Source organism: Dipodomys spectabilis, unplaced genomic scaffold (assembly GCF_019054845.1).
Source record: "Dipodomys spectabilis isolate Male_0828 unplaced genomic scaffold, ASM1905484v1 ptg000039l, whole genome shotgun sequence".
Taxonomy (NCBI): domain Eukaryota; kingdom Metazoa; phylum Chordata; class Mammalia; order Rodentia; family Heteromyidae; genus Dipodomys; species Dipodomys spectabilis.
Genome location: NW_024870716.1, coordinates 14,448,160 through 14,470,486, shown reverse-complemented (window position 1 = coordinate 14,470,486; position 22,327 = coordinate 14,448,160). Strand labels below are relative to the sequence as shown.

Here is a 22,327-nt window from a genome sequence, read left to right as displayed (position 1 = left end):
TCTCAAGATGAGATTATTCTGAATTTCAGGAGAGACCCACTGTGGCTGGTATCCTCATAATAAAGAGAATATTGGAAACAAAACCTTATGAAGCTAGAGATACTTATGTAGGACAAGGAATTCTTAAGACTGGCCACTAGAAACTACGAGAAGGACATGGAGTATACATTGCTCAGCTCTTAGAACTAACTGGCTCTGCTTGATTTCAAACTAATGGCCTCCAGAACTTTGAGAAAAAATTGTTTTACTCAGCCTGGTAGTAATTTGTTACAGTCGCCAAAGAAATGCATACATTATGTATTTATCTTTATAGTTCTAAAAACAACAGTTGTATACAAACACAGATAAAGTGCTTTCTGTTCAACTTAATAGTCTTCCATTTCAATTCTGGGGCCTGAATTCTGAGCCTTGTGTTCTCAATTGGCTTATTTGCTTGAGGCTGCCACCCAACCACTTGAGCCACACCTCCACTTCTGGCTTTTTTTCTGCTCAGTTGAAGAGTCTTAAGATTTGTCTTCCTGGGCTGGCTGTGAACTTCTGATCTCAAATCTCAGCCTCCCAAGATGATATGATTATAGTCATGAGCCACCAGTGCCCATTTTGATACCAAATGACTTCCAAAATTTTATATTCAATGAAAAATAAAAGATCTACTATTAGGCTTTTATTACTAAAACTATTAGGTTTTTAATGGTTATAAGTAAAAAACAGCTTGTTTCCTATAATCCTAGCTACTCAGGAGGCGGAGATCTGAGAATCAAGATTCAAAGCCATTCTGGCAGGTAAATCTGGGAAACAACCAGCAAAAAGCTGGAAGTGGAGGAGTGCCCATTAGTATGAAATCAAGTAGTATATCACTATCCTTAGGTGAAAAAGCAGGATCTAGGCCCTGATGTCACTGACAGCCAGCATACCCCATATTGCCAGGACAACAAAATCTAAAAAACAAAACAAAACCCACAAGATGAGCACCTTGAATTCTAAATTTAACATGTTTCTAAATCTAAAACATCCTAAATCCTTCATAGAATAAATGTTTTCTTTTCTAATATCAGATTTCCTGGGAAATTGAGTCCAAACTAGAGTGCTTACAAACCAAAAGATGAGTAGAGAAGCTACAGACTTATTTATGAATTAGACATTTTTAGCCAGGCACCAGTGGCTCACACCTATAATGCTAGCTGCTCGGCAGGCTGAGGATCAAGGTTTAAAGCCAGTCCAGACAAGACTCAGAAAGTGGAGCTGGAGCTCAAAGTGAGCAAAAGAGTGACTGACTAAATAAACAAACAAACAAATAAATAAATGGGGCTGGGAATGTGGTTTAGTAGTAGAGTTGCTTGCCTAGCATGTACTGAAGCTCTGTGTTTGATTCCTCGGTACCACATAAACAGAAAAAGCCAGAAGTGGCCCTGTGGCTCAAGGCTGTACCGGGCCTTGAGCAAAAGCTCAGGGATAGTGCCCAGGCCCCAAGTGCAAGCCCCAGGACTGGCAAAATAAATAAATAAAAATACAATAGGAATTTATTTTTAAAATACACTGAATTTTATTACAAATTATTATTAAAATGTTTAAATAATGTACCTTCTTCCAATAAAGTATATTCTTTCACAATCTTGACTGGCACTTCATTCAAACAGTACAGAGAATCATCCAGGAACTCAGAATGTACAAAAAATAGTAAAACTAGGAAGCTGAAACATGTTTTGTCAGGACTGGAGGTCAATAGGAGTCAAACAGATGAATGAAGAAAGATTGGACAAATATACACGGAATAGTCCATATACATATATGAAAACAGGGGATAGGTGGGGTGGGATTGGGAAAGATGGGGAGAAATGATGGAAGGGATGACACTGATCAAGATGCAGTGTTACAAATTGACACGTTGAATTGAAACCACTTTAAACAACTAAAGATAATTTTTGAAAAATAAAGATGGTAGAAGTCAGAGTCTCTAGTAAATTTATCTTTTAATAATACTTTTGGTTACCGCACTTACAGGAAATACCAAAATAAAGAATAAATGAATAGCATATAACACGTCAAAGCAAAATTAGTTCATTCATTCATTTATATTATACTTCCCATTTTTTTGCCAGTCCTGGAGCTTGAACTCAGGACCTCAGTGCTGTCCTGGAGCCTCTTTGTGCTCAAGACTAGAGCCTCTACCACTTGAGCCACAGCACCATTTTCTGGGTAGTTTTTTGGAGATACAAGTCTCATGGACTTTCCTGCCCAGGATGGATTTGTACCATGTAACTAGGATTACAGATATGAGCCACCTGCACCCAGCCTTCCCAAGCCTTCTAAAAAACAGAAGTTGAAGATTGTTCTAGTTACCTGAAACTGCGAGAATCTAACATACTTTGAAGAGACTTAAAAAATGGCATCAGTTAAGTAGTAGTTGTTTTTACAGAAGTGCATACTATGGTCATGACTGACCTCAGCATCACTCAGGCATGTCAGAGAAATTAGCTAACAACCCAGATGTCACACAAGTGAGGAAAAGGGGAGGCGTACCCACAGCATCCATCAAAATTGAGAATCCGTAAGGCACCATAGCTCATGCTTGTAATCTAACTACTCAGGAGACTGTGATCTGAGGACAGAGGTTCTAAGCCAGCCTGGGTAGGAAAGGCCGGGAGATTTTTATCTCCTATTGATCAGCGAAAAGCCAAAAGTGATGCTATAGCTCAAGTGGTAGAGTGCTAGCCTTGAGCACAATAACTCAGGGACAGTGCTCACTTCGGCAGCACATATACTAAAATTGGAACGATACAGAGGAGATTAGCATGGTCCCTGGGCAAGGATGACACGTAAATTCGTGAAGTGTTCCATATATTTAGTAAGTGGGCTAAAGACTTAAAGAGAAACTTCTCTGAAGAGGAAATAAGAATGGCCAATAGACACATGAAGAAATGCTCAACCTCCCTAGCCATAAAAGACATGCAAATCAAAACAACATTGAGATACCACCTCACTCCAGTTACAATAGCTAAAATCAAGAACTCTAATAACAACAGATGCTGGAGGGGATGTGGCCAGAAGGGAACCCTACTGCATTGTTGGTGGGAGTGTAAACTTGTTCAATCACTTTGGAAAGCAGTATGGAGGTTCCGCAAAAGACTCCACATAAGGTAAAAATTTACTACATAAATAATGCTGTTTTTACTCTTATAGAACCTGTGCTTGTTGCCAAGTCTTCCATCTTACTAGATGTGAAGCCCTGGGATGATGAGACAGATATGGCAAAATTAGAGGAGTGTGTCCGAAGCAGTCAAGCAGATGGCTTGGTCTGGGGGTCCTCTAAACTGGTTCCAGTGGGATATGGAATTAAGAAGCTTCAAATACAATGTGTAGTGGAAGATGATAAAGTAGGAACAGACATGCTGGAGGAACAGATCACTGCTTTTGAGGACTACGTGCAGTCCATGGAGTGGCTGCTTTTAACAAGATCTAAAATTGCCCTGATCATTGCATTTAAATAAAAGTTTGAAGGATTAAAAAAAAAAAAGACTCCACATAGAGCTCCCCTATGACCAATCAATTCCACTTTTGGGTATTTACCCAAATGGTCACAAACAAGACCATACTAAAGCTACCAGCATAACTATGTTTATTGCAGCATTATTTACCGTAGTTAAGATATGGAACCAACCCAGATGCCCCTCAGCAGATGAATGGATCAAAAAAATGTGGTATATATACACAATGGAATTTTCTGCCTCCATCAGAAAGAATGACATTAACCTATTTGTTAAGAAATGGAAAGACTTGCAAAAAATTATTTTAAGTGAAGTAAGCCAAGCCCAAAGAAACATAGGTCCCATGGTTTCCCTTATTTGCAATAACTAGTATATGTCTGAGACAAGCAGAAATGGTCAGATAAGTTGATGTTAGGCGAAAGGAACCCCAAGATAAGGATTCAAATGGTTTCTCTTTCTTGTGATTTTTTCTAACATATTTATAAGATGATTTCTTTGTTGCTTTTTGTCCCTCCCCCACAGTATAAGCCCTGTTTTCACTGTATCAACAATGCTTGATAAGAAATGTACCGGAAGTGGTGCTGTGGCTCAAGTGGTAGAGCGCTAGCCTTGAGCTGAAGAGCTGAGGGGCAGCGCCCAGGCCCAGAGTTCAGGGCCCACGACTGGACCAAAAAAAAAAAAAAAAAAGAAATGTACTCTTTACCTTGCCCATGTAATTGTAACCCCTTTGTATACCGTATTTTCACACACACACACAAAAAAACCTCAGAGAATGCCCGGGCCCTGAGTTCAAGCCCCAGGAGCAGCATAAAACCAAACCAAAACAGTAAGAGAATCCTACAGAAGAACCCAGTGTTGGGGCTGGGAAGGTGGCTCAGTGGTAGAGTGCTTGCCTTGCATGCCTGAGGCCCTGGGTTTGATTCCTCAGCACCACATAAGCAAAAAGAAAAAGGCCGGAAGTGGTGCTGTGGCTCAAGTGGTAGAGCACTAGCCTTGAGCTGAAGAGCTGAGGGATAGCGCCCAGGCCCAGAGTTCAGGCCCCACGACCGGACCCAAAAAAAAAAAAAAAGAACCCAGTGTTCCTGATTAAGAGCAGTCACTACTTTAGTCTCCACTGTCTGCTCCCTAATCCCTCTAAACACAGTTGGCAAAAAGGCTTTAATTACACAAAAGCAATTCTTATGAAGCCATACAAGGTTGGGTGTTGGTGACTCACACCTGCAATCCTAACCATTCAAGAGGCTGAGATCTGAGTTTCTCCAATTGCCCAGCATAAAGCTTCAAGTGGAGCTGTGGCTCAAGTGATATAATACAACCTTTGCGCACAAAAGCTCAGGGATATCACCCAGGTCCTGAGTTCAAGCCCCAGTATGAACACACACACACACACACACACACACACACACACACACACACACATACACACACACACGAAAAAGAAAAAAATACATATGGCTGGGCGCTGGTGGCTCACACTTGTAATCCTAGCTACTCAGAAGGCTGAGATCTGAGGATCGCAGTTCAAAGCTAGCCCCGGCAGGAAAGTCTGAGACTCTTAGCTCCAATAAACCACCAGAAAACCAGAAGTGGAGCTGTGGCTCAAGTGGTAGAGTGCTTGCCTTGAGTTGAAGAGTTGAAGGACAGTGCCCAGGCCCAGAGTTCAAGCTCCACAATCGACAAAATAAATAAATAAATAAATAATTAAAATACACACACAGCCAGGATTCTGGTTACTTATAAGACTGGGATCTGAGGATCTCAGTTCAAAGCCAGTCCAGCCCAGAAAGTCTATGATGGTCTCTTATTCTCAATTAACCAGCAATAAAACAGAAGTAGAGGTATGGCTCAAATAGTAGGTACCAGCCTTGAGCAGAAAAGCCAAGCAAGGGCTGGGAAGGTGGCTCAGTGGTAGAGTGCTTGCCTTGCATGCATGAGGCCTTGGGTTTGATTCCTCAGCACCATATAAGCAGAATAAAGCTGGAAGTGGTGCTATGGCTCAAGTGGTAGAGCACTCGCCTTGAGCTGAAGAGCTGAAGGACAGTGCCCAGGCCCAGGGTTCAGGCCCCATGACCAAAAAAAACAAAAACAAAAAACAGAAAAGCCAAGCAAGAGTATGAAGTCCTGAATTCAAGCCTCAATACTGGCATAAATTGGACACCTGAAACTAAATTCTGTGCATTTTGCCATAATTAAAAAATAGTTACAAAGAAAAAAAGTACTGAGTTGAAAAGAAGTATCAGACTGCTTTTAGTAAGAAAATAGGTTACTTCTCTTTCTATAATCAGATGGTTAAGAAGCAAGTACTGGACCCCTAAATCTCCAGAGGCAAATATGGCAGTAACCCCCACCCTCCACACCCCACATCCTCATGTTTATAGAGACTCAAGAGAGAACTATTCAAGATTAAAAAAAAAAAAAGCAGCAGCCAGGTGTTGGTGGTTCATGTCCATAATCCTAGTAACTCAGGAGGCTTAGTTAGAACTAAGGATCCTGGTTTGAAGCCAGCCCAGACATGAACCTCTTATTTCCAAATAATCAGCAAAACCAAACACTGGAGGTGTGGCTCAAGTGGTAGAATGGCAACTTTGAGCAAAAAAGCCAAGGCAGAGTGTGAGGCCCACAGAACCAGAACCAAAACAACAAATATGTGTGTGTTTATGTGTGTGTGTATTCTAGGCTTTTCAGAAGAACCAGGTTTTTGTTTTTTTTTAGTATTAGCCATTTAATGGAATGTGTTGATCATATATTTATAAGACAGAAGGTGATTTTTTTTCATCTTTCTCATTCTCTCATTTAGACTCTCCTGATACCCCAGTGTACCCTCACTGTGTCAGCAAGGTCACTACGGTATTATATACAGCCTTATTCCTGCATTGGACTTCAGGGGAGAAAAAACTGGAGCATCAGAGCTCCCGGTGTGGCAGGCTGAGCAGGTGCAGTGCTGTCTACAGAAGCAGAGGTGTCCTCTCTCCAGCTGGCTGTTGCTTCTGAAAGAACTCTTTGATTTGGGTTAATTGGCCCCAGAATCTGTTTCTCAGTGGAGGGATGTGGTGGCTGGGGTCCAGGATGTTTGTTACTCTGCGTTCTCTCTCTTGCTTCCACAGCTTGTAAGGGTGGGGAGGGAAAAATGGCTGCCCTCTTTCTCTTCGAATCTGTAATGTAATTCCACTGACAGCCAGCATACCCCATATTGCCAGGACAACAAAATCTAAAAAACAAAACAAAACCCACAAGATGAGCACCTTGAATTCTAAATTTAACATGTTTCTAAATCTAAAACATCCTAAATCCTTCATAGAATAAATGTTTTCTTTTCTAATATCAGATTTCCTGGGAAATTGAGTCCAAACTAGTGTGCTTACAAACCAAAAGATGAGTAGAGAAGCTACAGACTTATTTATGAATTAGACATTTTTAGCCAGGCACCAGTGGCTCACACCTATAATGCTAGCTGCTCGGCAGGCTGAGGATCAAGGTTTAAAGCCAGTCCAGACAAGACTCAGAAAGTGGAGCTGGAGCTCAAAGTGAGCAAAAGAGCTCAGGAACAGTACCCAGGCCCCGAGTTCAAGCCACATGACTGATGAACAAAAAAAAAAAAAAAAAAAAATCAAAGTCTCTAAGACTCTGATCACCAATTAATCAGCAAGCAGCTATAAGTGAAGCTGTGGCTGAAATGGTAAAGTGCCAGCCTTGAGTGAAAAAGCTAAGCAAGAACATCAAGCGCTAGTAACAACACAAGAAAAAGATTAAAATCCCATGATGTACAGATTTGCTTTTAATAATGTCTAATAATCATAGTTGTGTTTGTTCAACTTAATTTTTTTTTTTTTTGGTCAGTTGTGGGGCTTGAACTCTGGGCTTGGGCACTGTCCCTCAGCTCTTCGGCTAAGGCGAGCGCTCTACCACTTGAGCCACAGCACCACTTCTGGTTTTCTGAGTGGTTTATTAGAGATAAGAGTTTCACGAACTTTCCTGCCTGGGCTGGCTTGAACTTCGATCCTCAGATCTCAGCCTCCTGAGTAACTAGGATTACAGGCATGAGCCACAAGTGTATTCTTTTTCGACAATATAACATTTCTTAAATCAACATACTTTACAATCCTTGTGAAGGCTTAATGTAATTTTTTTAACTGCAAAAAGTTAATAGAAGCCAGACAACAGTGGTTCACGCCTGTAATCACAGCTACTCAGGATGCTGAGATCTGAGGAATAGTTTCAAAGTCAGCCATAGCAGGAATGTTTCTAAGACTTATTTCTAAGTAACCAGAAAAATGCTGCAAGTGAAGCTGTTACTCAATGGGTAGAGTGCCAGTCTTTTTTTTTGGTTGGTTGTGGGGCCTGAACTTTGGGCCTGGGTGCTGTCCCTCAGCATTTTAGCTCAAGGCTAGCGCTCGACCACTTGAGCCACAGCACCACTTCCGGCTTTTTTCTGCTTATGTGGTGCTGAGGAATTGAACCCAGGACTCATGCATGCAAAGCAAACACTATCACTGAGCCACCTTCCCAGCTCCTAGTGCCAGTCTTAAGAAAAAACAAAACAAAACTAAGAAACAGAGCCTCAGTCTTGAGTCCAAGACCCAGTACTAGAATTCCACACACACACACACACACACACACACACACACACACAAAAGAAATTAAGGGAAAATCTAACAGGATCTTGTAATTGAGAAATATATTTAATAACTGAAAGATTACATATTAAATTAAAAATAATCATGAAGAGTTCATTCTCATCCTTGATTCCACCCCTGTGTGTTGGGTATCAATCATCCACACAGGTAGCATTTTTTACCATAAGAGAAATAACTTGGTATAAAGTAAGCAATCCTACCTGGGCATTATAGGCTCACGCCTATAATCCTAGCTTCTCAGGTGGCAGAGATCTGAGGATCAGGCAGGAAAGTCTGTGAGATTCGTATCTCCATATATAGTTTTTTTTTTTTTTTTTTTTTTTGTCGGTCGTGGGGCTTGAACTCTGGGCCTGGGCGTTGTCCCTCAGCTCTTCAACTCAAGGCGAGCGCTCTACCACTTGAGCTACAGCGCCACTTCCAAGACTCGTATCTCCAATAAACTACTCAGAAAAAAACTGTAGTAGTATTGTGGCTCAAATGGTAGAATGTTAGCCTTCAGCACAAACAGGCTGAGAGTCAGCACCCAGGTCCTGAGTTCAAGCCCAAGACTGGCAAAAAAAAAGAAAAAAGAAAAAGGAAGTAATCCTATCAGGCACCTGTGACTCCTATTTGTAATTCTACCTAACTGCCAAACAGATCTGAGGATCATGATTCTAAGCCAGCTGGGGCAGTTAAGTCCATGAGACTTTCATGTCCAATTAACTAGCAAAAACAGTGGAGCTGTGGCTCAAGTGGCCAAGCTCCAGGTGCTGGTGGCTCACACCTATAATCCTAGCTACCTCAGGAGGCTAAGATCTGAGGATCATAGTTTGAAGGCAGCCCAGGCAGGAAAGTTCTCATAACTTGACTTCTGGAATTGAAAGCCCTTTATATAATTTAATGAAAATAAATACTTTTTTAAAAGTGAGAGTATAAGATCTAGAGTTCAAGCTCAAGGACGGATACACAGACACACACAAAGGTAATCCCAGCTTAGAAGTGTGTGTGTGTGTGTGTGTGTGTGTTTTGGCCAGTCCTGGGGTTTGAACTCAGGGCCTACGCACTGCCCCTGAGCTTCTTTTGCTCAAGGCTAACACTCTAACCCTTGAGCCACAGCACCACTTCTGGCCTTTTCTGTTTATGTGGTACTGAGGAATCAAACCAGGGTTTCTTGCGTGGTAGGCAAGCACTTTACCACTAAGCCACATCCCTAGCCCTAGAAATATTTTTAACTGGAAAAAATCTTATCCCATGTCCCTTTTTATAAAATGGATTTCATTTCTATTCTCATATATGTATATAAAGTAATTCAATGATATTCCCCTACCCCCTCCCATTCACTGGTTCAAAATTATTTTTTTGTGCAAGTACTAGAACTTGAACTCAAAACCTGGGCACTATCCTTTAGCTTTTTTGCTCAAGGGTGAAGCTCTACCACTTGAGCCATAGCTCTACTTCTAGCTTTTAGCTGGTTAATTGGAGATAAGAGTCTCAGGAACTTTCCTTCCCAGGCTGGCTTCAAATTGTGATCCTCAGACCTCAGCCTCCTAAATAGCTATGTCTGAGACAGCACTAAGCTCATGCCAACTTTTAACATTTAGCTTTGCTCATTTTCATTTGATTAAGGGTTCATTTTTATCTATTTCTTAATGTTATACATAGCATATTTTTAGTATACTTCTACAAGAAAAAAACATGAGCTTAAGTATATTAATGTATACTGTGATTCTGATATCATAGCAGTTGGCAAATACATATAGAAACCTATTACATATGTATTGCAGCAGTGATACTAGAAAGGAAAATATCATGTTTATATCAAATTATTTTATTTTTTTGATGGTAATAAAGCTTGAACTCAGGGCCTAGGCTCTGGCTCTGAGATCTTTTGCTCAAGGGTAGCACCCTACCACTTGAGCTAAAGCACCACTTTCTGTTTTCTGGTGGTTAATTGGAGATAAGAATCTCAGGGACTTGCCTTCCTAGGCTAGCTTCTCACTGTAATCCTCAGATCTCAGCCCCCAGAGTAGCCAGGATTACAGGCATGAGCCACCAGTGCTCAGCTTCTTTTTAAAAAATTTATTATAAAGGAGCTGTACAAAGAAGTTACAATTCCATATGGCAAGTTATGAGTATAATGCATGTGGCTCAATGCCATCCCTTCTTCATTCTCCCCTATTTCCTGCCTCCCATCCCTACCCTCAAGTTGCATAGTTTAGTTTTTACATAGTATACATTGAATATAAGAGTACATTTGCCCTGCAATGATGTAAGAATTACCATTTTGTGTATATGACTTTCATAGCTGGGATTCCAGAGCATTGGCACCTGATATTTTTATTTTGTTCTTGGGAGAATTTCATTTGCATCCATGTTTTCAGCTATCTGTTATAACTTGTTAAATATTTAAAAAGATAGTTTGCTTCTATTGGAATGTTTGTATACTTGCAACTATATTTCTAGGAACAGCTGCAGTCAAAAATAAAACATTTTTATAAATTTTTTTTGGGGGGGTCCGGTCGTGGGGCCTGAACTCTGGGCCTGGGCACTGTCCCTTAGCTCTTCAGCTCAAGGCTAGTGCTCTACCACTTGAGCCACAGCACCACTTCCGGCTTTTTTCTTTTTGCTTATGTGATGCTGAGGAATCGAACCCAGGGCCTCAGGCATGCAAGGCAAGTGCTCTACCACTGAGCCACCTTCCCAGCCCCCAAAATAAAACATTTTTGCATCAGTGGTTCTCACTGGATACTGTTGAAAATGAACTATACATCTTGTAGGTGAGGTGAGCATGGCAGGAAAAGACTAGAAGAGAATGAAGGAATGGGTGACATTATCCAAAAAGGAATGTACACTTTATTCTGGCCCGTCCTGGGGCTTGAACTCAGGGCCTGGGCACTATCCCTGAGCTTCTTTTGCTTAAGGTTAGCATTCTACCAGTTGGGCCACAGCATCATTTCTGGCTTTTTCTATTTATATGGTACTGAGGAAACGAACCCAGGGCCTCATGAATGCTAGACAAGAACTCTACCACTAAGCTACATTCCCAGCCCAGAAATGTACTCTTTACATGGCTTATGTAACTGTAACTCCTCTGTATATTACCTTGATAACAATAAAAAGATTTTAAAATAATAACAACCAAAAACATTTTTATGTCTAGGAAGGTGGCTCAGTGGTAGAGTGCTTACCTTGCCTGCTTGAGGCCCTGGATTCGATTCCTCAGCACCACAGAAGCAGAAAAAGCCGGAAGTGGTGCTGTGGCTTAAATGTTAGACCACTAGCCTTGAGCTGAAGAATTGAGGGATAGCACCCAGGCCCAGAGTTCAGGCCCCATGACCAACCAAAAAAAAAAAAATTTAGCCAGGCGCCTGGAGGCTCTCGCCTATAATCCTAGCTACTCAGAAGGCTGAGATCTAAGGTTCACAGTTCAAAGCCAGCCCAGGCAGGAAAATCCATGAGACTCTTATCTCCAATAACCACTAGAAAGCTGGAAGTGGCGCTGTGGCTCAAGAGGCAGAGTGCTCACCTTGAGCTGAAAGCGCAGGGACAGTGCTCAAGCCCAGAGTTCAAGCCCCAAGACTGACAAAAAAAAAAATTAAAAAATGTTAACTCAAAAAAAAAAAAAGGACTACATTTCCTCATCCTTCCTCCATTCCTGAGTCTCTCCATTGCCCTCCCCCAGTTTGAGGGGCTTTTACAAGTCCTACCATTGGTTTGAAAAGGCACATTTGTGAAAGCCTTATTGAAATCCGCATTGAGTGCTCTCCTGAGGACATTCAAGGTGATGGAAGAAAGACTTGTGAACACGTAGCTGCCAATGGCCAGAACCACGGAGTAGGAGCCAATGATTCCACAAGTCAGGATGTTTAGCTGTGGAAGAGGTGAAGAGTGAGGCATTAATGATCCCTGGCAGAACATGCCTATCACAACCGGCTCCAACACAAGGAGTCACTTCTCCTTAACTCATGAAAAGATAAAGATTACTTGAAAATATAAACTCAAAACCACCCTTGACTTCCACAATGGATGCTTATAATAAAATGGATCAAAATAACAGCTATGCACCACAAAAACCCTCTTCTAGTACAATGTCAATCTCAGAAGAGTCTATTGCCTAGGCCAGGTGCTGGTGGTTCATACCAATACTCCTAAGCTACCCAGGAAACTGAGATCTGAAGATTGAGGTTCAAAGCCAGCCCAAGCAGACAAATCCAAAAGACTCTTATCTCAAATTAACCAGCAAAAAGCACAGAGGGGAGCTATATCTCAAGTGGAAGAGTACCAGGCTTGAAGGAAAAAAGTTAAGGGACAGCACTAAGGCCCTAAGTTCAAGCCCCAGTACCAGTACTAAAAAAAGAAAAAAAAATCTCTTGCCTAGCTACTCAGGAGACTGATAGCTGAGGATCAAGGTTCAAAATCAGGCTAGGCAAGAAAGGATATAAGTCTCTTATCTCCAATTAACTAGCAAAAAAACAAGACATATGCTGGGCACTGGTGGCTCATGCCTAAAATCCTGGCTACTCAGGAAGCTGAGATCTGAGGATCATGGTTCAAGGCTAGCCTAGGCAGGAGAGTCTATGAGACTCTTACATCCAATTAACTGCTAAAAGAACCAGAAGTGGAGCTGTAGCTCATGTGATAACACAGTGCCAGCCATAAGCAAAAAGGCTCAGGAATAGCGCTCAGTCACTGAGTTCAAGCCCCAGGACCTGAACAAAAAAGCCAGATATGAAAGTGTGACATAAGCCGGGCGCTGGTGGCTCACGCCTGTAATCCTAGCTACTCAGGAGGCTGATATCTGAGGATCGCGGTTCAAAGCCAGCCCAGGCAGGAGAGACCGTGAGACTCCTATCTCCAATAAACCACCAGAAAACCGGAAGTGGCGCTGTAGCTCAAGTGGTAGAGCGCTCGCTTTGAGCTGAAGTGCTGAGGGACAGCGCCCAGGCCCAGAGTTCAAGCCCCACAACCGACAAAAAAAAAAAAAAAAAAAAAAGAAAGTGTGACATAAGTGGCAGAGTGCCAGCACTGAGCAAAAATTCAAGTAGGAGTGCAAGGCCCTGAGTTCAAGCCACACTACCAAAAGAAAGAGAGAGTAAATCTAATTTTTTATAAAACACTTACAATTCTTAGGCAGCCCAGGAAAACTACTGGAATGAGGATGGTTATACAGGAGAAAGTCACCCAAAACACACCATCATCACGAAAAACTTTTAGGTTTCCTGAAAAAGAAAAATTATGGTAGAGAAGAGGTTCACCAAGTTAAATTTCATTTTCTCATTATCTGAGCACACAACACACACTGAAGGTTTAAAGTAACAACCCATGAATCTGCTGGCAACTGTTCTCCACCCAATTACCAATATATTCCTGCCCGGTATCTGTAATCCTAGCTACTAGCTGTCATCCTAGCTACTCAGGGGGCTGAGAGCTAAAGATCATGGTTCAAAGCCAACCCTGGCAGGAAAGTCCCTGAGACTCTTGTCTCCAATTAACCAGCAAAAAGCCAGAAATAAGAGGTGTAGCTCAAATGGTAGAGTACCAATCTGGAGCCAAAAAAGCTAAGCAAGATTGCAAGGTCCTGATTCAAGTCTCAGTACCAGCAGGAAAAAAAATGATCAATACTGTCACCTTTGAAGGATGTGTTTGGTGCCTGGGAGACTCCAGCAGGTAAATGCTCTGCACTTAGCAGAATTTAGAAGTCTGTGAGTAGCAGATCTTCTGTTCACCAGCTCTGAGACATCAGGCCTCAATTTCCATAAACTGAGAAGGCTGAATTTATTATCTCGAAATGCTAAACTACTACCTTCTGCCTCTAAATTTCTGATTTTCTGTTTTGTACTGGGGGTATGTAGAAAATCTACAGTGAAAAAATATTCAAAACTTAAGCCATGATTACAACATAAGCAGCAAAATCCTCTTTTTCTTTTTTTTTTTTTTTTGTTGGTTCCAGTACTGGGGCTTAAATTCAGGGTCTGGGTGTTATCTTTTATCTCTTTCTGCTCAAGGCTAGTATTCTTCCACTTGAGCCACACCTCCACTTCTAGAGTTTTGGTGGTTCATTGTAGATAAAAAGTCTCAGGGAGGGCTGGGAAGGTGGCTCAGTGGTAGAGCACTTGCCTTGCATGCCTGAGGCCCTGGGTTCAATTCCTCAGCACCACATAAGCAAAAAGAAAAAAAGCCGGAAGTGGCGCTGTGGCTCAAGTGGTAGAGCGCTAGCCTTGAGCTGAGGGACAGCTCCCAAGCTGAGGGACAGTGCCCAAGCCCAGAGTTCAGGCTCCACGACCGGACCCAAAAAAAAAAAAGTCTCAGGGACTTTCCTGCTCAGGCTGATTTTGAACCAAGATCCTCAGATCTCAACCTCCAGAGTAGCTAGGATTATAGGTATTGAGTTACTAGTGCAGGTCACAAAATCCTCTTAATAGATGTGAGATAACTGCTCTTACCTAACTTCTGTCAGGTTCGAGTATGTCACCAATATGAAAGTAATGCCTTCTTTTTTTTATTTTTTATTTTTTTTGGGGGGGTCCGGTCGTGGGACCTGAACTCTGGGCCTGGGCGCTGACCCTCAGCTCTTCAGCTCAAGGCTAGCACTCTACACTTGAGCCACAGCACCACTTTCGGGTTTTTTCTTTTTGCTTATGTGATGCTGAGGAATTGAACCCAGGGCCTCAGTCATGCAAGCGCTCTACCACTGAGCCACTTTCCCAGCCCCAGTAATGCCCTCTTATAAATGAAATTCAAAAAGAAAAGTCAAGTACACTGATGAGTAGCTATAATCCCAGCTACTCAGAGGTTGAGATCTACAAGAATGCATTTAAGGCCAGCCTGAGCAGTTTACCAAGACACTGTCTCAAAATAAAAATATAAAAATGGGCTAGCCATGTAACTTAGCAATACAGCTCTTGCCTAGCATGCTCAAATCCCTTGGTTCTATCTCCAGTAGCATAAAAAGATAAAAAATGCCTTCCAACGAATCTAGGGAAATTGTTATGGGCCAGGCATAATTGTACATGTCTATAATCCTAGCTACACAGAATACAGAAATAAGAGGATGGGGTTTGAAAGTTGACTGACCAAAACATGGGATCCTATCTCAACAAATAAGGCAGTGCATTATACACACCTGTAATTCCAACTACTACTGAGTTGGAAATAGGAGGATTGTGATTCAAGGCCCACAAAGGCAAAAGCATAAACCCTACCTATTAAAAAAAAAAGGGCAAAGCAAACTGAAACAAAAAGGGCTATTTGTGACTCAACGGATATAGCATTTGCCTAGGAAGTATGAAATCTTAAATGTCAACCCCAGTACTGCTGAACACTGGTGGCTCATGCCTGTCCTAGCTGCTACTCAGGAGGCTAAGATCTGAGGATAATGGTTCAAGCCCAGCCAATACAGGAAAGTCTGTGAGACTTTCAATTAACTATATACACAAAAAAAGCCAGAAGTGGAGCTGTGGTTCAAGTGGTAGAGCGCAGCCTTGCACAAAAAAGATCAGAGACAACACCCCAACCCTGAGTTCAAGCCCCAGGTCTGACACAAAAAGAAGTAAATAAATAAATAAAAGTAAATAAAACCAGTATTGTCACCCAAAAGTAAAAAGAAAAGAAAAAAAAGAAAAGAATAGTATATGCAGTCATGTGAAGAATGGGTCTTTTCCCTTTCCAGAAAATAATCTCTTTGCTATCCACATAAGGTAAAAATGGCAGTAATCAAATCAGATATAAGAAGACAGCCAAATTTTGATGCTTTAAACAAAACTGAGTTGCTCACTCTAATTGTACTTAAACTATGAGATAATGCATTAATATATCTGAAGGGAATAAGTTATTTTCATTAACAGGAATAGTTCTTCAAAAAGCTTAAAGACAATTGCACTTGCCTTTAAAAAAGGATAGTAGAAGCCAGGTGCCAATGGCTCATGCCTGTAATCCTAGCTACTAGGAGGCTGAGATCGGATGATCACAGTTTAAAGCCAGCCCAAGTAGAAAAGTCTGTGAGACTCTCCAATGAACCAGCAAAAAATCAGAAGAGGAGGTGTAGCTCAAGTAACAGAGCACCAGCCTTGAGTGAAGAAGCCAATCAAGAGCACAAGGCCTCTGAGTGCAAAGGCAAACTTAGATCTAGCAAACCTCACTAAGTACAGGCCCAGCCAAGCAGTGACTATATCCCACTGCCTGAGGGAAGAGGTGGCCATGAACACAAACAAGCAAAACAGTGAAGTTCCCTCTTGGCCAGCTGTATACCTCTACTCACCACTAAGCTCAAGATATATATAGAAATGCAACTGCCCAGGAGTCTCTCTGCAAGACTGGCCAATAAGAAGCCATTATTCAACTGGGAGGTATGTATACATCTGGTACCTGGAGTCCCTACCTAGGGGATGAGTGGGCCTTGGAAAACCAGCTATAGCCCTAAAAAAACTATGGCCTGCCTCCAAATCTCCACCTGGCAGCCACCTAGAAAACTCCTCCAATGCTTCTGGCTGAAGCTGTTAATACAAGAAGAACTGTACAAAGGAAAATATATATATATGTATATATATATATATATGCATGCCAATGGCTACTCACCAAATGAATCACCAAACAAACCAAAAGGTTTACATGGGAAAAAAGCCAAAGCTCACTGAGAATCAACAGCTCTTGCTGGATCATTTGTGTAGGGCAAGGCACAAACTTTGGCAGAGGGCTCCCTGATTCAATAGATGTGCTTGAGATCCCATCTCTCCATCCCTACATCCAGCTGCAATTGTCCCAGCCCCACGGAAACTCTGCAGTGGGACACAGCTGGCCTTATTTGGAGCAACGCATCCCTTGGGAATTGCTGCTACTGGAGTCCTCAGGCCAGGCCCGCCTCACCTCACTCTAGCCACTGCCTTGGGTCCACAGCCATAACTGACCTGGGCCCAGAGGAAATAAACACAACAGAAGAACAACAGATAGAAAGGTGAAGGTCAGAGAACACCTAATAGTCAACATAACGTGGCTGGTATACACGCTCTGCCTCAACAAGGACAAAATACTTAAATTCTCTCTTCTATAAACACTTTGGTTGGTAGTTAGTCTACCTCCCTTCTTTGTGGATTTTCTTAGTCCTTTTTTTTTTTTTTTTTCCTTCGTACTGGTACTGAGGTTTGACGTTGGGGCCTGTGTGCTCTCTCTTGGCTTTTTCACTCAAGGCTGGAGTTATACTTCTACTTTCTTTTTTCTTTTGCTGATTAGTTGGAAATAAGAGTCTCTCTGATCTGTCTCTCTAGATTGGTTTCAAATGGTAATCCTTAAATCTCAGCCTCCTAGTACCTAGGATTACAGCAGAAGACATAGGCCTTCTCGAAAGTGCCACGTCATAAAAATCGCCAGAATTCTTCAAAAGATGGAGATATGCAACATCCTTCCAGGATTCAAATCCCTAACAAGCAAATATGTGACTCTAGAAAGAAAAAAATAAAGTCTTCCAAACAATGAATCAACCCCACAGAACATCAGTTACATAGCTCCTACCCAGTGGAGTGAAGAACATAATGCATGAGGTGAGGAACCCCAACACCAGCCCAACACAAAGCATACAGAACATAAGGATTCCAAATCTCCACCAGGCAGCCACCAAGAAAACTCCTCCAATGCTTCCGGCTAAGGCTGTTAATACCAGGAGAACTGTATAAAGAAAAAAACATATATATATTATATGTGTGTGTGTGTATATACATATATATATATATATATATATACATATATATATACACATACTGCCAGCTATAGTCACACAGCAGAGCCAGGGTAGCCTTCCCAGCAGGAAGGCTGTGTGTGCACAGCAGCCCTCTCTAAGGAGGGACCTGAACCTGACTGACGTGCAGCTTAGTCCCAGGTAAGACTGCAACAGAACTGTTCAAGACAGACTAGGCTCGTCAATATGTTGGCCCAAGAAAGAAAAGATGATAAGCATTCTATTATATGAAATGGACTTGGAGAAAGGGGTATTTAAGATAAAGAAATTCTTGTCCAAGACTAGTGGTGCATGCCTGTAACACTAGCTACTCAGGAGGCTGAGATCTGAGAATCACAATTCAAAGTCAGCCTAGGCTGACATATCCAAGAGACCTAAGGTGTGGTTCAAGTGGTAGTATTAGCCTTGAGTGAAAAAGGCACATTAAAGCATAAGGTTCTGAGTTCAAATCCCAGTATCAGCACTTAAGTGCTTTAGGAAAGGGGAGGCCCACTGTTTCACATATAATGGGATGTCCACACAATATGGGTCAAACTGCAGAAGGAAAGGTAAACTGCAAATATGGCTATTTCCTCTTTCAACACACAATTACTTAATTTCACTTACCATCATATTTCATAGATGTCAGTCTTGCAATCAGGATATAAAAGAAGAATCCCAGGAAGATAAAACCTATGAAGAACAATTCTAGGAGCAAACCAACATGAAACAAATAAACAAACAAAAAAGATGTGATTAGATACACTTCTTACCATGCAATTTAAATATCTAGTCTACAAGTAGATGCTTAAGCTTCTAGAATTTATTCAGACTGGCATTTTAAGAAGAAAAATAATTATATACGAAGCAAAGAGAAATTTAGAAGTCATTGGAAATAAATTTATTTAAAATAATTTTTTATTGAGTAGATATCAAAAATTGTTAATTTACAGAACACATTTTCATGAATCTAAGTCAATTTCTTTGTGTTTTTTTTTTTTTTTTTTTGGGGGGTGCTGCTGCAGGTACTGAGGCTTCAACTCATGGCCTGACATGTCCCTTAGCTTTTTCTCTCAAGGTTAGCACTCTACTACTTGAGCCACACTTCCACTTCCAGGTTTTCAGTTACAGGTAAGAATCCTACAGAAGGGGTTGGGAAGGTGGCCCAGTGGTAGAGCGCTTGCCTTGCATGCATGAGGCCCTGGGTTCGATTCCCCAGCACCACATAAGCAAAAAGAAAAAAACAAGCCGGAAGTGGCGCTGTGGCTCAAGTGGTAGAGCTCTAGCCTTGAACTGAAGAGCTGAGGGACAGCGCCCAGGCCCAGAGTTCAGGCCCCACAACCGGACCTCCCCCCCCCCAAAAAAAAAGAATCCTACAGAAGCTGGCCCTGGGGGTTCATGCCAATAATCCTAGCTAGTCAGGAAGCTGAGATCTGAGGATGATAGTTCAAAGCCAGCCTATGCATCACCAATTAACCACCCGAAAACTGTAAGTGGAGCTGTGGCTCGAAGTGGTAGAGCACTAGCTTTGAGCAAATAGGGACAGGGCCTAGGCCCTGAGTTCAAGCCTCATGACTGACAAAACAAAAGAGAGTCCCATAGACTTCCTGCCAGGGTTGGCTTCTAACTTAAATCCTCAGATCACAGCCTCCTGAATAGCTAATATTACAAGCATGAGCCACTGATGTCAAAGTGGATGCAGATCAATTTCAATGACTAAATAGTTATTTTTAAATTTCTTATTTATATTTACTTTAAACAGTTCTTTTTCTCTGCAATGCTAAGGATCAAAGAAAAACAGGACCTTTGTAAATTATGTCTAATCTGAAACTATGCATTAAATCTTTAGATGTATATACTTTTTCTTTCTTTTCTATTTTTCCTGTTCCTGGGGCTTGAACACCTGGGCTCAGGTGCTGTCCTTGAGCATCTTTTGCTCAAGTTGAGTGATCTACCACTTGAGCCAGAGTACCACTTCCAGGTTTTTTAAGCAGTGTATTGTAGATAAGAGTCTTATGGACTTTTCTGCCCAGGCTGACTTCAAACAAGAATCCTCAGATCTCAGCCTCCTGAGTAGCTAGGATTATAGGCATGAACCACCAGCACCTGGCTTATACATACCTTTTCTTTTCTTTTTTTTTTTTTTTTTGTCAGTCGTGGGGCTTCAGCTCTGGGTCTGGGCACTGTCCCTCGCTCTTTGGCTCAAGGTGAGAGCTCTACCACTTAACCCACAGTGCCACTTCTGCTTTTCTGGTGGTTTTATTGGAGATAAGAGTCTCACAGACTGTCCTGCCCAGGCTGGCTTTGAACCATGATCCTCAGATCTCAGCCTCCTGAGAAGCTAGAATTATAGGCGTGAGCCACTGGCGCTGGTCTTTTTTTTTTTCATGCTGGTCCTGGGGCTTGAACTCAGGGCCTGTGCACTGTCCCTGAGTTTTGTGCCCAAGGATGGCACTCTACCACTTGAGCCACAGGTCTACTTTCAGCTTTTTAGTGTTTAATTGAAGACAATTCTCAGGGACTTTCCTGCCTCATGTGGCTTCAAACCATAACCCTTAGATCTCAATCCCAGCCTCCTGACTAGCTAGGATCACAGGCATGAGCCAGTGGTGCCAAGGTTAATTATTTTTGAACAGTTGTATAAAGATGTTTCAACTTAATATGTCAGTTTATGAGTATAATGCATCTTGATCAATGTTACCTCATCTCTCCCAACTCCACTTATCTCCTTAAGTTAACTGGTTCCATTCGCTCATATGTACACTGAACATTATAACTGTATCCACTCACCCTTCCACTCTCCATTTGTCTGCCTTCCTACCCCATAACTTCAAAAATATTGACAAAACATGATTCAGATTTCTGGTATTCATTTTGTTAAGCTGTAGTTAGTCAAAGGACTCACACAATTGGAATTCTCACCTGCATAGACTAAATCTTGCAATTATAGAAACAAAAATAAAATGGGAAGCAATCAAAAAGGAGCATTAAAAAACAAAATGTGACTTTTTTTTGGTGCCAGTCCTGGAGCTTGAACTCAGAGCCTGGGTACTATCTCTGAGCTTCATTTTCCTCAAGGCTAGCACTCTATTACAGCACCACTTCTGGGTTTTTCTGAGTAGTTTCATGGAAGTAAGAGTTTCATGGACTTTCTTGCCCAGGCTGCCTTTAAACTGTGATCCTCAGATCTCAGCCTCCTGAGTAGCAAGATTACAGGCATGAGCCACCAGTGCCTGGCCTGCAAAATGTGACTTTTATTTCTTCTTTTAAGAAGAATCATCTCACCCATTAAAATACCTGAAAGCACAAGCACATAGAAAACTTCATTTCCTATTAGTAAGACAATCCTATTTAAAGAAGATGAAACACTCTTTTCTTGAATTCTTCTCATTTACTATTGGTAACATTTATACTATATCTCAATTACAATATACAGATGATAGCAGTATGAACTATTAAAAAATAATATCAAAATCAGTATGAAAGAAAAAACATAATATCTCTAGGATTCTGCTCAGGTATACCAATAAAATTTCTTATTCAAGATTTATACTTGGACTGGGAATGTAGCTTAGTGGTAGAGTGCTTGCCTAGCATACATGAAGCTCTGGGTTCAATTCCTCAGTACCACATAAAAAGAAAAAGCCAAAAGTGGCAGAGTGCTAGCCTTGAGCAAAAGAAACTCAGGGACAGTGCCCAGGCCAAGTTCAAGCCACAGAACTGGCAAAAAATAATAAAAAAAATAAATAAAAAAATTTACATCTTAAGGAATTAAATAGTCTCCCATAATACTCTATTTTCAACTAATCAAGAAAAAGTACCTGTAATTCTAGCTACTCGAGAAGATAAATTTAAAAGATTCTTATGTCCAACCAGCAAAAAACAGGAAGTGATGTATCTCAAGTGGTAGAGCACCAGCCTTAAAGAAAAAGCTACCTGCACAAAAAATGAATAAATTAAAAAAAAAATCACTACTTCATAGAAAGAACCAACCACAAATCTAGGAAGACCTTAGGCATTCACTACCCAACAAGCCACTGATGCACATAACTATCATTTACATTAGATGGGATACCTGTTTTCCAGAATCTGTGTCCAAAAAAACAAATGAAGAGACCAAGCAGAGCAGAGAGACTGAAGAACACTCTGGTCGAAACTCTTCCTAAAAACAACCACAACTTCACAGTAAATACAAACAATCTGGTATTCTGTTATTTAATTAACAAAGTCTCAATTTATCTTAAAAATATACCTGTACCTCTAGTGAATTAATCTATGTAAGCAATAATAATAAATTATCTTTAAGTGATTAGACAAAATGGTTTCAATTCAAAATGTCAGTTTGTAAGTACAATGCATCTTGATCATTGTCGCCCTTTTCACTGCCCTCCCCCATCTCTCCCAACCCCACCCCTTCAAGTTACCCGGCCCTGTTTTCACATGTGTGCACTGACTACTGTAATTGTATTCACCCATCTTCCTCTCTCCATCCATCTGTCCCCCTCCCCTTGACCACACCCCAT

At 41.4% G+C, this 22,327-nt stretch overlaps 2 protein-coding genes and 1 non-coding gene across 3 annotated transcripts in view; 2 read left to right on the top strand and 1 right to left on the bottom strand.

The window, feature by feature from the left end:
- Positions 1–2,737: 2,737 nt before the first annotated feature.
- LOC122106394 lies at positions 2,738–2,844 on the top strand. The gene has a single exon (XR_006147167.1). It is a non-coding gene; the product is annotated as a U6 spliceosomal RNA (small nuclear RNA).
- LOC122106242 (elongation factor 1-beta-like) lies at positions 2,810–3,514 on the top strand. The gene is made up of 2 exons (XM_042677531.1): positions 2,810–2,816; positions 3,181–3,514. The coding sequence occupies exons 1-2, from the start codon at positions 2,810–2,812 to the stop codon at positions 3,486–3,488; spliced, it is 315 nt and encodes a 104-aa protein (XP_042533465.1). The 3' UTR covers positions 3,489–3,514.
- A 2,653-nt stretch (positions 3,515–6,167) lies between these two features.
- Positions 6,168–22,327, bottom strand: part of Tm7sf3 (transmembrane 7 superfamily member 3) — a 48,402-nt gene continuing 32,242 nt past the window's right edge. Inside the window, exons 7-12 of the mRNA XM_042677455.1 lie at positions 21,880–21,966; positions 18,432–18,512; positions 17,603–17,755; positions 13,220–13,317; positions 11,806–11,968; positions 6,168–6,693 (exon numbers count right to left, since the gene is read on the bottom strand). Coding sequence (XP_042533389.1) covers positions 6,431–6,693; positions 11,806–11,968; positions 13,220–13,317; positions 17,603–17,755; positions 18,432–18,512; positions 21,880–21,966 — 845 coding nt within the window. The 3' untranslated portion in view covers positions 6,168–6,430. The remainder of the gene's footprint in view (positions 6,694–11,805; positions 11,969–13,219; positions 13,318–17,602; positions 17,756–18,431; positions 18,513–21,879; positions 21,967–22,327) is intronic.